Raw genomic sequence first — 17,303 nt, 5'->3', positions numbered from 1 at the left:
GCCACAACATTATCTCCTTGTTTTTATATTCTCTTCCCCTTGAAATAAATGCCAACATTGCATTTGCCTTCTTTACCACAGACGTAATCTGTCAATTAACCTTCTGAGAGTCTTGAACCAGGCCTCCTAAGTCCCACTGATGTTTGAATGTAGAGAGCACTTACCACTCTCTATGCCGTCATGACGGCGTTCTGATGACTCCACTCGGAGTTAAGGGCGAAAAAAAATGTAAAACCTACCTCTGACATCCCCTCCCCCCCCCAAATACCTTCCTCCAATCACTTCAGAGTTATGTCCTCTGGTATTAGCCATTGCTGTCCTCAGAAAGTCCATTCAATCTATGTCCTTCTCTTCTTGTACACATATCAAATTGCCTGTCATCCTCCTTCACACCAAAGGGAAATGACCTAGCTCGCTCAACCTATCCTCATAAGTCATGCTCTCTAACCCAGGCAGCATCCTAGTAAATCTCCTCCACATCCTCCCTAAAATGAGTTGATCAGAACTGAACACAATATTCCAAGTGTTGTCCAAGCGGGGATTATAGAGCTGCAACATTACCTCACATTATTTTAATTTCCAGTCAGAGTAAGCCAACCTTCATGGAACAACAGCTGCCTATAGTGTTCAAAGTTCAAAGTACTTTTATCATTGAAGTATGTATGCAGTATAGAACCTTGAGAATCACCCTCTCCACAGAGAACCACAAAACAAAGAAAACCATGGAACCCATTTAAGGAAAACATCAACCCTCCCCACGCACAAAAAAAATCAAGTTTAATGAAGCTACATTACATCTTTTACAAAATAAAGATATTTATTTATGGATACAGCACGGTAACAGGCTCTTTCAGTCCAGTGATGCCCAATTACACCCATGTGACCAGTTAACCTACCTTCAAATGTAGATGGAAACCAAAGCAGCCAGAGGAAACCCATGTGGTCACAGAGCAAACTTGCAAACTCCTTACAGACAGCAGCAGGAATTGAACAGGCTGCTGGTGCTGTAATAGCGTTACACAACCATGCCAACTCAACCAGATACACAGACAATGTCAGAGGTAAACACAAGGAATTCTGCAGATGCTGGAAGTTCAAGCAACACACATCAAAGTTGCTGGTGAACGCCGCAGGCCAGGAAGGGTCTCGGCCCAAAACGCCAACTGTACCTCTTCCTAGACAATGTCAGAGGTCAGGACTGAATGCAGGTCTCTGGTACCATGAGGAAGAATAGTAATTAACTGCATCACGGTGATATCTTTCCCTAATAACAGAAGCTTAATACAGTTTAAATATAATTTATGCAGAAGGAGAAGCAGATTCAGCTTTTAAGATTCAACAAAATTCTCCGGAGTCTCATTCTGTTCTCATTACAGGTTACGTCGACGTGGCTCTGATTCCGGAGGGAGCGAGGGATATTCGGGTGGAAGAGATAGCTGAAGCAGGCAATTTCTTAGCCTTGAGAAGTGAAGATCCAGAGAAATATTTCCTCAACGGAGGGTTTATAATTCAGTGGAATGGAGACTACAATGCAGCAGGGACAATATTTAAATATGAAAGAAATGGTAATCTTGAAAATCTAACTGCACCAGGACCCACAAAAGAACCTGTCTGGATACAGGTAATTCATGCTTGAGCAAAAGCTGTAAAGTAATCAAACTGGCAAAACTGGTAAATTTCCAGTGCTAATTCAAGATAATCTTAGTTTTACAGCATTTACTGTGTATTGTACTGATGTTCAGGAGACAAGTCCTGATGAAGGGTCGTGGCTAAAACGTCAACTGTTTATTCCCATCCGTAGATGCTGCCTGACCTGCTGTGTGTGTGTTGCTCTGGATTTCCAGCATCTGCAGAATCCTGTATTTACAGTATCTGTTGGTTAATGAACACAGTGTGCCTAATAGACTGAAGTGTGCATGGGCACAAAATAACTTTCTACCTGTTCATTAACACAAGAGATTCTGCAGATGCTGAAGATGTTGAGTAACACACACACACACACACACACACACACACACATGCAAACAGAATGCTGGAGGAATCCAGTAGTTCAGGCAACATCTACAGGGGGGAATAAACAATGGAAGTTTTGTGCTGAGACCCTTCATCAGGACTGGAAAGGAAGGGGTTGGAAGCCAGAATAGGAAGGTGGGGGAGAGAGGGAGGAGTTTGAGCTGGTAGTGAGACCAGTTGAAGGGGAACATGAGAGAGAAGGTGGATGGGTGATGGAGGAGGGGAATGAAGTATGAAGCTGGAGGGGATAGGTGGAAGAGGAGAAGGACTGGAGAAGAAGAAGAAATCTGATAGGAGAGGAGAGTGAACCATGAAATAATGGGAAGCTGGTGGGGAGCCAGAAGGAAGTGATGGACAGCCATTTGCCTCCTCTCTTTTTTCATTCCTCACCTGCCCATCTTCTCCCTCTGGTTCTCCTCCTCCTTGCCTTTCTTCCATGATCCACTGTCCTCACCAATTACATTCTTTCTTCTTCAGCTCTTTTCCTTTTCCAACTGTCCCCTGGCTTGGTGAGGTCCACTGAGCCAACCTGATGTTTCCTGTCACAGATGTCGCATGATCCACTGGGTTCCTCCAATAGATCATTTGTTGCTCCGGTATATATCCAGTTATGTGCAAAATTCTGACAGGTTTTTAAATTACAGCCATAGCTGCAAACAATTTAGTATTTAATTGTTTGAAAAAGGAGATTCTGAAGTGACTTTCAGAACCTTCAGATCTCCTGAAGTATAAGAGATGAGGTGAATGAGATGAGTCATCATTGTTTTGTCAGAAGCAATTTTCTGTTTGAAATATTTAAGAAAAAGGCTTATGATGTGAGATTAAAACAACTATTGAACATCTAAAATTGATTATATAAAAAGTGAAACTCTCCGATACACAAAGTAGAAAGCTGCTTATCAGATAGACATTTGCAGAAAAGTGTATACCATCACCAACAAAATGATCAAGCTGTTCCCTTCCATCTTTGTCTTTCCTTTACTTAGCATCAACTTCACGTTGATATAATTGTTAGAAGGCATATGGTGTGTTGTCCTTTATTAGTCGGGCGATTGAATTTAAGAGCCACAAGGTAATGTTACAGCTTTAAAAAGCCATGGTTAGACCACAATGAGAATATTGTATTCAGTTCTGGTTGCCTCATTATAGGAAGGATGTGTAAGTTTTAGAGAGGGTGCAGAGATTTACCAAAATGCTGCCTGGATTAGAGATCGTGTCCAAAGAGGATAGGTTGAGGGAGCTAGGACTTTTCTCTTTAGAGAGAAGGAGGATGAGAGGTGACTTGATAGAGGTGTACAGGATGATAAGGGGCATAATTCTAGTGGACAACCAAATACCTTTTCTCAGGGTGTAAAATTGCTAATATAAGGGGGCCTATGTCTATGAAGGTTCTCAGTCATCCAGGTCATTGTCTATCAAGCAGTAGTAAATCAAGGCAACTGGGCTTGTTGTGTTGTCTAGAAGATGTTTCGCCACTCATTGGCTTCTTCAGTTCTGATCCATGGTGGGTAGTCTTCCGGCTTATAAACTCAGTGAGTTGTCTAAAGGTACTGTATAGCGATTGCATGAGGGTTGTTAAGAGTCATAGAGGTAATGAGAGGATCATTAATCCTACCTTTACATGAATGAAGGTGTGAACTGTTGTGGAGACGCCAGGGTAGAGATGTTAGGTCTGCATTGTAAGTAGCTGATAGTTGGTGGTGTACCTCACCCACTCTGTTCAGGGACGGGTTTTCCAGTTTGATGAATTTGGCTTCTTTAATCCCTCTTTCAAACCACTTGTCTTCCCTGTCCAAAATGTGCACAATGTTATCATCAAAGGAGTGTCCCCTGTCCTGTAGGTGTAGATATACAGCCGATTCTTGACCTGAGGTGTTAGCCCTCCTATGTTGAGCCATCCGTTTGTGAAGTGGTTGTTTTGTCTCACCGATATACAGATCTGTGGGTTCTCATTGCATTGGACAGCATATAAATTATGCTCTCTTTATGTTCGGGTGTAGGATCCTTGGGGTGGATGGGTTTCTGTCTGAGTGTGTTTATAGGTTTGAAAATCACAGGAATTTGGTGTTTGTTGGAAATCCTTCTGAGCTTCTCGGAAACTCCAGCTACGTCTGGGATGACTGTGTTTTTCTGTCTGCTTTACTCCTTACCTCTGTCTGTTGGGCTGATGTCCCTGCTGGTTATTGTTTGCTGTCTTGTAGAAGGCCCAGTCAGGGTAGCCGCAAGCTTTCAAGGCTTCTCTCAAATACTTGCGCTCCTTGTCTCTAGAGGGGGCATAATTTTTAAGGTGACTTGGAGGAAAGTATTGGCTGGTTCTCAGAGATAAGATCTTCACAGAAAGAGTAATGAGTGCATGGAACCTGCTGCCAGGCATGGTTGTAGAGGCAAATACATTAGGGACATTTAGAGACTCTTACGTACAGGTCTGAGCAAAAGTCTTAGGAAAGGCAGGGTCCTGCATGGGAGGCTGGTCAAGAAGGTTTAGTTGCTTGCAATCCAAATGAGGAAGTAAATTGGATTAGACATTGGCTTTGTGGGAGAAGCCAGAGAGTATTAGTAGAGGATTGCCTCTCTGATTGGAGACCTGTGACTGGTGGTGTGCTTCAGGGATCAATGTTAGGTCCATTTTTGTCTGTTATCTATGTCTGTGATCTGGATGATAATGTGATTAACTGGATCAGCAAATTTGCGGGTGACATTAAAATGGGGCGGGGGCAGTGGAGTGGACAGTGAGGAAGGCTACCATGGCTTGCAGATCAGCTGGAAAAATGGGCTGAAAATGGCAGATGGAATTTAGTGCAGACATGTGCAAGGTTTTACACTTCGGTAGGACCATCCAAGGTAGGTCTTATGCAATGAACAGTAGGGCACTGAGGAATGTGGCAGGACAAAGAGATCTGGGTATACAGGTACTGTACACAATTTGTTTCAAGTGGCGTCACAGTCCACATTTCGGTCTGAGACCCTTCATCAGGTCTTCGTACAACCCTTAGTTGTCAAGACTGTACCTCTTCCTATAGATGCTGCCTGGCCTGCTGCATTCTACCAGCACTTTGTGTGTGTTGCTTGAATTTCCAGCATCTGCAGATTTCCTCGTGTTTGCGTTTTTTTCATTGAGTTTGGGTGATACTGCAACCAAAGGTCATGGGTTTAGGGTGAAAGGTATGAAGTTTAAGGGGAACATGAAGGGAAACTTCTTCACTCAGAGGGTTGTGAGCGTGTGGAATGAGCTGCCAGCACAAGTGGTGCATGTGAGCTCGATTTCAGCATTTCAGAGAAGTTTGGATGGTAGGGGCATGAGGGCTATGGTGTTGGTCAATGAGAGGAGGAATGTAAATGGTTTTGGAATGGACTTTATGGGCTGAAGGGCCTGTTTCTGTTCATTCTCTCTCTCTTTCTCTCTCTCTCTCTCTCTCTCTCTCTCTCCCCCCCCCCACCATATTTATGTATTGCACTTTATGTGCTGCTGTCGCAAAAAACAAAACGAATTTCATGACATACGTGAGTGATGACAAACTTGATTCTGATGTGGGTCTCTGTTGTGGACTGAGAGTGGGAAGAGGACAGGGAGAGGGGAATCATGGTTGGGAAAGGAGGAAGTGGGAAGCACCAGAGAGACATTCTGTAAAGATCAACAAACCAATTGTTTGGAATCAAATAACCCTACCTGGTATCTCAGCGCTGGGTGCGTCTGCACCTGTGACATCCCCTTCCCCCACCCCCCGGCACTCTTTCTCTGCCACTTGACGCACACCCCACCCACGGTTCTCTACACTCGCCATTCCTAATATACTTTGCTCCCGCCAGATTTATAATCTCACTCTGCGCTCCACATTGACTAGTACAGTACTGAGCAAAAGTCTTGGGCACCCTGGCTATATATATGAGCCCAAAACTTTTGCAAAGTACTGTTCCAAGTGTGCAGGATATTACAAAGTGGATGTTTGGTTTTTCATTGCAACTTATCACTAACACTAAAATGGTAAATTGTAGCTACTGTTCCAAGAAACGAATCCTGGAGTCCGATATGAGTACACTATCAAGAAACATACAGAGGAAGAGAACACCATTAGTCAGCCAGAGTTCTTCTGGAAATATGGAGCTTGGACAGCATGCAGCGCCCCTTGTGGACAAGGTAAAACACTGACAAGTATGAGGGGCATAATTTTGGTGATTGGTGGAAAGTATAGGGGGGATATCAGAGGTAGGTTTTTTAACAGAAAGTAGTGGGTATGTGTAACACCTGCCGGGGTGGCAGTAAAGGCAGATACTTTAGGGATTTTCAAGGAACTCTTAGATAGGCACATTAATGAAAGAAAAATGGAGGACTATCTGGGAGGGAAACGGCCACTGAGTGTATATCTCACAATGCAGTGCCTGGGTGATTTATCCTGTGCCAGTGGGTGGGGGGGGGGCACGGAGCTGGGAGTTGTCACTCTACAAATTTTTGAAACAAAGTTTCATCCATTACACATCCAGTGTCTCAGAGAACCTAAAACAAAACTTTCACTTTTATCACTTTAATTCGGCCCACGATGGTGGTGTCATCAGCAAACTTGGTGACATGTATGTACCTTGATAATAAAATTCACTCTGAACTTTGAACTTTATCTGTATCCCAGACTTAGTCGGTTTGGAGCATCCTGTTATTAAGAACCGACAAAACAAGAAAGGAACCGGCCATGTGCCCCAACCCATGTCTGCTCCAGTATACAATAATATAATGATTTGATCTTTCACATTAGCTCAATTTTCCTGTCCAATCCCTTCACGTTTGAAGCCCCTGGAGTCTACCCCAACCTTAAGTGTATTGTTTTATTATCCAGAGTCCTCTGAGAGAAGAAGTTCTTCCCCTTCATAGCCTTGGATTACTATGAATCAATTTTTATTATTAATTATTTTATATATTACAGATCAGTGAGTAATTCCATCAGATGGTTCTGTAAGCATGTTTTGAGTGCGGTTAAAATAGCGATTGAAATGTGATATTATCATTAATTCTCACTGGGTCTAAATACAGGAAATTACTTCATATCAGAATCGTGTGACTACGTTGACAAAACAGCGTAGGATCTTATGGGCGGAAATAACTATAGAAACCCACAATGCCGTTCCATCATTTGGGGCTAATGTGACCTGTAGCTTCATTTATCAATCTTTGTTCTGTGACTATTGATGCCAAGAAATATCTATTGTTCTCGGTCTTGCAAATCCTCCTATATTCGGAGAGGCATTTTCTAGATATCCATGTGAGTGAAAGATATCCACACTCACCTTCCCTTCAGCTGGTTTTACCTATGGCTTGCAGCTCGTACTCCTTCCCTTTCCCCCACCTTCTTATTCTGGCTTTTCCCTCCTTCCTTTCCAATTCTGATGAAGAGTCTCAGCCCAAAACGTCAGCTGTTTACTCCTCTCTGTAGATGCTGCCTGACCTGCTGAGTTCCTCCAGTATTTTGTGAGTGTTGCTCTGGATTTCCAGCATCTTCAGAATCTCTGGTGTTAATGATATCCGATTATTTCACTGCCCCGACTCAATCAGCACGATACCCTCTTGTTCTGTATTCCCCCACTGCTTGATATAATTTCCAATGACTCAATCAAATCACTTCAGCAGCATCCATGGTGACAGGTGATTGCTCTGAAATTTTAACTCCCCCTTCTTCACTGGTGTTGCCTGACCTGCTGTGTATTCTCAACATTGTATATCTTACCTATATTTTCAGCATCTATCGTAACTTGCTTCAGCAAATCATTTTACACCTTTATTTTGTTTTACCCCTTTAATCTTTTTGAATTGAAGGGAAATCAAATCAGTTTCTATAACCTAACTCATGATTTAATCCTTTAAATATGATATGATTCAAATAATTCTGTAAAATCTCACCTCCAAGCACTGCTACACTGGGATCTGAACAAATTTTTCAGGAATAACAGGTTATTTGTACACAATTGATTTCGATTCTTGAAAGAAAAGTCATTCTATTGGATTTCCTTGTAATTCTTTATGGATGAGCAAGTGCTTTTAGTGATTTCCATACAAGAATATGTAATCCATTTCTCCTCTGCACCTCCTGTCCTCAAAGCAGTAAAAATATATCATGTCTTTTTTCAGAATCAAAGTGAATAATTTCAAAGTTCCCCCAAAGAAATATGTCCATAGATATCTCTGCTTAGTTTGTCAAAGTCCCTCTGTAACTTTCGTTACATAACTGTGTTTGGAATCATTCAAATTTTATATTTTTAATCATTTCAATGGATTTTATTGACCCTTAGTTGTCAAGATTTATTTTCATTTTTATAGGTTTGTATTTGAAGCAAAACTTAGATATGTATAGGCAGCATTTACATAAAATGATAGAGCACTATATATTTACTTATCAAAATATTAGAAGTAAATATGAGTCAATATATAATATAATTTTTGTTTTAAATGATGTTCATTTTGTTGGTGTATTATATTTAAAAGAAAAACATTTGCAACAAATTCTGTTTACTCAAATGTAAAAGATTGAAATGATGAATCTATTGATGATTTTTGATTAATAATGAAAGCAGTATGTTTTCAGTGTGAGGTGAAATTGGCAGTTATCAATATTAATCTATTAAACTAGCATATTGACCAACACATACGTATCACATTGCTTCTCAGTAAAAATATGAGATACGTACAGGAGGTATCTAATAAAGTGGCTTCTGAGTGTATGTTCACAGTCTTCTGCGGCTGTAGCCCATCCACTTCAAGGTTTGAACATTTGTGCATTCGGAGATGCTCTTCTGCACACCACTGTTGTAATGCCTGGTTATCTGAGTTACTGTCACCTTCCTGTCAGCTTGAACAAGTCTGGCCATTCTCCTCTGACCTCTCTCATTAACAAGGCATTTTTGTCCACAGAACTGCTGCCCAGTGGATGTCTTTTATTTTTCATGCCGTTCTCTGTAAACTTTAGTGACTGTTGTGTGAGAGAATCCCAGGAGTTCAGCAGTTTCTCAGATATTCAAACCACCCCATCTGGTACCAACAATTATTCCACAGTCAAAATCACTTAGATCACATTTCTTCCCCATTCTGATGTTTGGTCTGAACAACTGTATGCTTTCATGCATTGAGTTGGTATCACATGATTGGCTGATTAGATACTTACATTGACATAAAAGAGTACCTAATAAAATGGCCACTGGGTATTTTATTGTTGTCCCTTTTCAAGCCATGAGGCGCATTAGGTGGCATCTTTGCCGTTTCTGTAGCATTTGACTTTTTTTTACGAAGACGAGTTGCTAGCTCGGCGTACAACTCAGCACAGGTGGAAAGCGTGAAAAGAATCAGCCAGATTCAAACTCAGGACCATTTCTTCTTGAAGTCCAAAGCAGAGGCCACTACACCACCAGCTGGCTCGAATGAATGTATAGGCTAGATAAAATTAAACTGGCAGATGTAACACCGCAATATTTTCTGTTTTATGAAACATTGACTAATTGACATCGACTAATTCCCCCTTGCATCACACTTCTCTTTAAATGAATTTTTGCTCTTTTGTTATTCAGGCCTCAAACAGTCCTTTCAGGTGAGGCAACACTTCACCTGCAAATCTGTTAGGGTCATCTACTGTATCCAGTTCTCCCAGTGCAGCCTCCTCTACATTGGTGAGACCCATCGTAAATTGGGGGACAGCTTAGTTGAGCACCTCACCTCCATCTGCAAAAAGCTGAATTTCCCAGTGGCCAACCATTTGAATTCCTATCCCCATTCCACTTCTGACATGTCAGTCCATAGTCCCCTCTTCTACCATGGTGAGGCCACTCCCATGTTGGAAGAGCAACGCTTAATATTCTATCTAGGTAGCCTCCAACCTGATAGCATGAGCATCAGTTTCTCCAACCTGTAATTTTTTTCTTCCCCTACCCCATTCCCCTTTTTCATTTCCCCACCCTAGTCTCTTACCTCTTCTCCTCATCTGCCTATCGTCTCCTCCTGTGCTCCTCCTCTTTCCTTTCTGCCATGGTCCACTCTCCTTCCCTTTTAGTTTCCTTCTTCTCCAGCCCTTTCTTTTTCCACTTATTACCTCCCATCTTCTTACTTCATCTCCCCTCTCCCATGCACCTGGCTTCATCAATCACCTCCTAGCTTGTCCTCCTACCCCTCTTCCCCCCATACTTATTCTGGCATCTTTCCCCTTCCTTTCCAGTCCTGAAGAATGGTTTCGGCCCAAAACATTAACTATTTAATCATTTCCATAGATGCTGCCCATCCTACTGAGTTCCTCCAGAATTTAGAGTGTGTCACTCTAGTTTTAAATAGGTTTTACGATTTAGTTGATTGCATTTATAATAAAAACTGTTAAAAGTTTGTACTGTATGATGTAGAGTGCGGTGACTGCAATTTTTGTCATCCACTGTTAAACGTTCCTCATAAGATGGAGAGAGAGAGAGAGAGAGAGAGAGAGAAAGAAAAGGGTGAGGGTTGAGAGACAAAAGTGAGGAGAAAAAGAGAGAGAGACAAAGGTGAGAGGCGGAGAAGGAAAGAAAAAGGAGAGGGAGAATGAGAGAGGAAAAGAAAAGTGAAAGGGCAGAGAGAAAGAGAAAGGTGAGGGTGGAGAGAGCGACAGAGGAGAGATAGAGGTAGAGAAATAAAAGGATAGAGAGAGAGAGAGAAAAAGGTGAGGGGAGAGAGAGAGAAGAGACCTCTTTATGAACCATCCTTAGGAAGCTTAGCCAGGGAGATGCAAAGCTGTTCAAGAAATCATATTTCAAAGTTGCTGGTGAACGCAGCAGGCCAGGCAGCATCTCTAGGAAGAGGTACAGTCAACATTTCAGGCCGAGACCCTTCGTCAGGACTAACTGAAGGAAGAGTGAGTAAGAGACACACACATGCAATCGCCGTTTTGATCGTTCACCAGCAACTTTGATGTGTGTTGCTTGAATTTCCAGCATCTGCAGAATTCCTGTTGTTCAAGAAATCATATTACACACTTCATTTCTGTAAAGGTTCCTTTTGTACTAGACCCATTGACAGCGATTTCTGGCTTTGAAGAACTTGGCTGTGACTACACTGGCACTCCTTTATGTGCTTTGGCTGTGAACACTATGATAATACAAATATTCATTATAAAACTTGACAGAAGAAAAGTCTGAATGCTTCCTTCAGGAAGCCATTGGGTCTAAACCCACATCTATCACAATGTAATTCATTCAAGACTGTCTGACTCACGGATGACAGAATGGGTAATGTTTAGGAGACAGCCTGTTTTCTAGCTGTGTTAGCCTTTGAGTATTTTGTCAGAATGTTTTATCAGAAAATAATCAGAAATTAGCATTGCCAGAAAAGAAAATTTAGTTTTATTCAATCAATGGTAATGCAAATTAATAACTTGCACTTTGGAGTTATCTTTATCAGAAAGCTTGGACAATAAACGAGCAAACCTGTATGATTTCACAGTCAGAATCAGGTTTATTAAGACTGATATATGTCATAAAATTTGTTGTATTGTGGCAGCAATACATAAAGTATTCCATAACTTACAGTATGAAATGAAACCATAAGACATAGGAGCAGAATTAGGCCGTCTGGCCCATCAAGTCTGCTCCACCATACAATCGTGGCTGATTCTTTTTTTTTATCTCCTCCTCAACCCCAGTTCCCAACCTTCTTCCCGTAACCTTTGATGCCATGTCCAATCAAGGACCTAACAATCTCTGCCTTAAATACACCCAATAATCTGGCCTCCACAGCCGCCTGTGGCAACAAATTCCACAAATTCACCACCCTATAAAAGCATAATAGTGAAGTAGTGTTCATGGGTTCATTGTCCATTCAGAAATCTGATAGTGGAGGGGAAGAAGCTGTTCCAAAAATGTTGAACGTTTGTCTTCAGGCTCCTGTACCTCCTCTCTGATGGCAGTAATGAGAAGAGGGCATATCCTAGGTAGTTGGGATCTTTAATGATGAATGCTGCCTTTTTGAGACATCACCTTTTGAAGATGTCCATAATGGTGGGGAGGCTATTGTCCATAATGGGAGCTGGCTGAGTTTACAACCCTCTGCAGCATTTTCCGAACCTCTGCATACCAGATGGTGATACAACACAGTCAGAATTCTCTCCACGGTACCTCTTTAGGAAATTTACAAGAGCCTTTGATGCCATACCAATTTTCCTAGGCGCAGTGCAAACGACATCTATAAAATCGCCAGTGACAGTGCTGTTGTTGGCAGAATCTCACCTGATGAGCAGGAGGCATGCAGGATTAAGCTAGATCATTGCAACAACAATCTTGCACTCAACATCAGTAGGACCAAGAAATTGCTTGTAGACTTCAGGAAGGGGAAGTCGAGGGAACACCACACAGGACATGCCATCTTCTCATTACTGCCATCAGAGAAGTGGTACATAAGGCCATAAGACAAAGGAGCAGAAGTAGGCCATTTGGCCCATTGAGTCTGCTCCACCATTTTATCATGAGCTGATCCATTTTATCCTATTTAGTCCCACTGCCCTGCCTCCTCACCATAACCTTTGATGCCCTGGCTACTCAGATACCTATCAATCTCTGCCTTAAATACACCCAATGACTTGGCCTCCACTGCTGTCCGTGGCAACAAATTCCATAGATTCACCACCCTCTGACTAAAAAAATTTCTTCGCATTTCTGTTCTGAAAGGGTGCCCTTCAATTCTGAAGTCATGCCCTCTCGTACTAGACTCCCCCATCATGGGAAACAACTTTGCCACATCCACTCTGTCTATGCGGAGAGAGAAGTGGTACAGGAGCCTGAAGACGAACACTCAACATTGTGGGAACAGCTTCTCTCCCTTCACCATCGGATTTCTGAATGGACAATGAACTCATGAACTCTACTTATTGAAATATAGCCGCTTGTCTGCCGTCTTCGTAATTGCTTCAATATATTGGGTCCAGGATAGGTCTTGGAAGATGTTGGCTCCACAAACTTAAAGCTACTCACCCTTTCCACTGCTGATCCCTCGATGAGGACTGGTGTGGCTTCCCTCCATTTCCCTTTCCCAAAATCTACAAGCAAGTCATTGGTCTTACTGATGTTGGGTGCAAGATTGTTGTTGCAATGATCTAACTTAATCCTGTATGCCTCCTGCTCACCATGTGAGATCCTGCCAACAACAAGAGGGGTATTGGCACATTTATAGATGTCATTTGTAACACACACAAAACGCCGGAGGAACTCAGCAGGTCGGGCAGCATCTGTAGAAACGAACAGTCAACATCTCAGCCCGAAACGTTGACTGTTCGTTTCCACGGATGCTGCCTGACCTGTTGAGTTCCTCCAGCATTTTGTGCATGTTGCTTTGACCCCAGCATCCACAGAATATTTTGTGTTTAGATGTCATTTGTGTTGTGCCTAGTCACACAGTTATGAGTGTAGAGAGCTGAGCAGCAGACTAAGCACGCACCCCATGTTTATTGTGCACAAGCTTGAGGCAACAATGATTAACATCCATTGTCAGGACAAATGTTTGTTCTTGTATGCCCTTTTAATTGTTTTACTTTGTACTATTTCAGTGCACTGTGTAATGATTTGATCTGTATGAACAATAGGGAAGACAAGCTTTTCACTGTTACCTCAGTGGATATCATCATCATCATCATTATGTGCCGTGCCTTTTGACTTGGGCAGTTATGACCATCATGACCATGATTGTTCTTGGCAAATTTTTCTACAGAAGTGGTTTACCATTGCCTTCTTCTGGGCAGTGTCTTTACAAGACCGGTGACCCCAGCCATTGTCACTACTCTTCAGAGATTGTCTGCCTGGCTTCAGTGGTCACATAACTGGGGCTTGTTATATGCTCCAGCTGCTCGTACGACCATCCACCACTTGTTCCCATGGCTTCACATGACTCTGATCCGGGGAGGGTCACTAAGCAGGTGCCCAAGGGTGACTACAGGCTAGAGGAGGGAAGGAGCGCCTTACACTTCCTTTGGTAGAGATGTATCGCCACCTCACCACCCAGTAAATATGACAGGAATAAACCAATTCCAATTCCAATTATTCCAATATATTTTGCCTGATTATCCTGCTGCCTGGGTGCTCAGAATTTTAACAGGCTCCTGTCTCAGCTTGCTAGAAAAAACAACAAAAACTTTCTGATTTCTATGCTCCTCTAGGTGCTACCTCAATACTCTTCTGTCACCAGCCTCTGCACTGCCAGCACATAATGTGAACAATAGCAAATAAAGATGGAGAGTTAGAACACCGGGAAACTTCAAAATGCTACAGCGCAAACCAGTTTTCTTATGACATTACTTCATGTAAGATTGGTTAGTTGACAGCAAAACTGCAAAATGTCAGTGTTGCTTGTTCTGTAAGTCCTTGGAGTTGGGCGCGACTCTGACATTTATAAAGATATAAATTAATGCAATATACTTATTGTTATATCAGGAGTTCAGCGCCAAATTGTTCGATGTGTGGAAAAGACACCCAGAGTTGTGGAAGACAGGTTCTGCAATCCAAGGACTCGCCCTGATGACAGACAACGAAAATGCAACAAAATGGATTGCCCTGCCAGGTAATAAATTGTACATTATAAGACCATAAGACATAGGAGCAGAATTAGGCCATTCAGCCCATCGAGTCTTCTGCACCATTCCATCCTGGCTAATTTATTATTCCTCTCAACCCCATTCACCTGCCTTCTCCCTGTAACCTTTGATGTCCTGAATAATCAAGAACTTATCAACTGCTGCCTTAAATATACCGAATGACTTGGCCTCCACAGCCATCTGTGGCAATGAATTTCACAGATTTCACCACCCTCTGGCTGAAGAAATCTTCCTCATCTCTGTTCTAAAGGGACATCCTTTTTTTTCTGAGGCTGTGGTCCTCTAGTCCTAGACTGTGCTCATAGACTCCACCACTATAAGAAACAATCTCTCCACCTCCACTCTATATAGACCACTCAGTATTTAATAAGTTTTAATGAGATCCCCCCCCACATTCTTCTAAATACTGTCTAGTACAATCCCAGAGCCATCAAATGCTCTCATACATTAACCTTTCATTCCCAAAATCATTCTTGTGAATCTCTTCTAGATCCTCTCCAAAGCTAGCATATCCTTTCTTTGAAAAGCTGTTTCACAATACTCCAAATAAAGTATGAGAAATGCCCTTTAAAGCCTCAGCATTACACCCATGCTGAATATGAGTGTTAACATTGCATTTATCTTCCATACCACTGATTCAACCTGCAAGTCAACCTTTAGGGAATCCTGCATAAGGACTCCCAAGCCCCTTATTGTATATTTATTACATTATGTATTATTAATTTATATGTGATAGGATATCATGTGATATAAGATATATGATATAATAGTTTAACATGTATTATTATTGCCTATAGCGTGAAGTAGACCTACTGGGCTAAATGGCCTAATTGTGCTCCCATAGCTTAGAGTCTACATTATTACCTGACTATGTGGAACCTAAGCTGTGTGCAATTACACTTGTATTTATAAAGTATCACCGTCAATATTATGTGCTGTGTTGTATTGTCGTGGCCTTATCCATGATCATGATTGTGCTTGACAAATTGTTCCACAGAAGTGGTTTGCCATTGCCTTCTCCTGGGCAGTGTCTTTACAAGTTGGTGACCCAGACCATTGTAAAACACTCTTCAGAGCTTGTCCCCTTGGCGTCAGTGATCGCATAACCAGGACTCGGGACATCCACCAGCTGCTGATACGACTATCCACCAGCTGCTGGTACAAATCTCCACTAGCTGCTCCCGTGATCCTGATAAGGGGGCTAAGCCAGTGATTCTGATCGGGGGCTAAAGGCCAATTTATACTTGTGCGTCAAATTGATACCATAGGTACGGCGTAGCTGCGTACCCTATGCCATACCCTACGCCGTAGCCTGACGAGTACCTCCCCAAAAATGTAACTACACGTTGTGGTGACGCAGACCGCAACAACTGTGATTGGTCCGCTTGGTAGCATTGCATTTCCTCCTACGCTGCAATAGCTTCCCATTGGGGGACTGAACGGCAGGGAAGGAACTCTGGCTGCAATGCTTTCCATAAAGCTTTACAGACCTCCAAAATTATGGAGGACCCTGTGCTTGACAACGTTTTGTAGCTAGCTGCTACAGCCTGTTGACTTCCACCTGAAGCTAAAACTCGAATGGTGATCGCCAGTCTCAGAGTATACCGTGCGTACACTGATGCGAAATAAATGGTTGGAGACGATGAGCCAAATCGTCAAATCTACCTGCCGACATCCAAAAATATTTGAAATGTATTTCCTCGTCCATGTCTCTCAGTGGCCAGACAAGCACAGAAAATTCACCCTGCTTCATTTTCAGTCACCATTGTTTGAAGTTTGAGTTTCTTCATGTTGAGTTTCAACATGAAGAAATTCAACACAGTGGCATAGAAACCCCACCGCCAACGAGCGTTTTGGCGGTGAATTGCAGAGCGACGCAGACACACCAACACACAAGTATAAATGCTCACAATGGCGTAGGCTGCGGCGTAGACTAACATGCACAAGTATAAAGCAGCCTTAAGTGGGTGCTACACCTTGCCCTAGGGTGACCTGAGGGATAGAAGAGGGAAGGATTATCTTGCATTTCATTCGTTAGAAATGTACATCCACCTCACCATAAGGTATTGAAAACAGCATTGCATATACTCTCCACTATAAATCACTGAATTGGTGGCAGGTTACATGGTCGGCACAACATTGTGGGCCAAAGGGCCTGTAATGTGCTGTAGATTTCTATATTCTATGTTCGAAGGTAGGGCTAGTTCCATTAAACAAGGGTACATTCACCTGTAAGCAACAGGAATTCTGCAGATGCTGGAAATTCAAGCAACACACATAAAAGTTGCTGGTGAATGCAGCAGGCCAGGCAGCATCTCTAGGAAGAGGTGCAGTCGACGTTTCAGGCCGAGACCCTTCGTCAGGTTACGTCGACTGCACCTCTTCCTAGAGATGCTGCCTGGCCTGCTGCGTTCACCAGCAACTTTTATGTACATTCACCTGTGGCTGTTTCCACTAAATGAGTGCTCTTTCTTTGATGATTTTAGAGTTCTGAGTTTAATTAGCAAAGTACATATGCATCTGTCACATATACTACCTTGAAATGTATTCTCCTAGCAGTTATTTACAGGAAAATAAAGAAATACAATAGAATTTATGAAAAACTATCCATAAAAAAGACTGATCCATGTGTAAAAGAAGAAAGATTGTACAAATAAGAAAAAAATACTGAGAACATGAATTGTAAAGAGTCCTTGAAAGAGTCTGTGGGTTGTAAAATCA

At 42.3% G+C, this 17,303-nt stretch overlaps 1 protein-coding gene across 2 annotated transcripts in view; it reads left to right on the top strand.

Moving 5' to 3' along the window:
• Nucleotides 1-17,303, top strand: part of LOC140194909 (A disintegrin and metalloproteinase with thrombospondin motifs 12-like) — a 688,485-nt gene that overhangs the window by 546,860 nt on the left and 124,322 nt on the right. For both annotated transcript variants that reach the window (XM_072252276.1, XM_072252277.1), the window contains exons 15-17: nucleotides 1,377-1,621; nucleotides 6,007-6,148; nucleotides 14,422-14,548. In XM_072252276.1, coding sequence (XP_072108377.1) covers nucleotides 1,377-1,621; nucleotides 6,007-6,148; nucleotides 14,422-14,548 — 514 coding nt within the window. The remainder of the gene's footprint in view (nucleotides 1-1,376; nucleotides 1,622-6,006; nucleotides 6,149-14,421; nucleotides 14,549-17,303) is intronic.

The sequence above is a fragment of the Mobula birostris genome, chromosome 3 (assembly GCF_030028105.1).
Source record: "Mobula birostris isolate sMobBir1 chromosome 3, sMobBir1.hap1, whole genome shotgun sequence".
NCBI classification, from domain to species: domain Eukaryota; kingdom Metazoa; phylum Chordata; class Chondrichthyes; order Myliobatiformes; family Myliobatidae; genus Mobula; species Mobula birostris.
The sequence above is the reverse complement of the archived record's forward strand: the minus strand, read 5'-3'. Positions and strand labels throughout refer to the sequence as shown.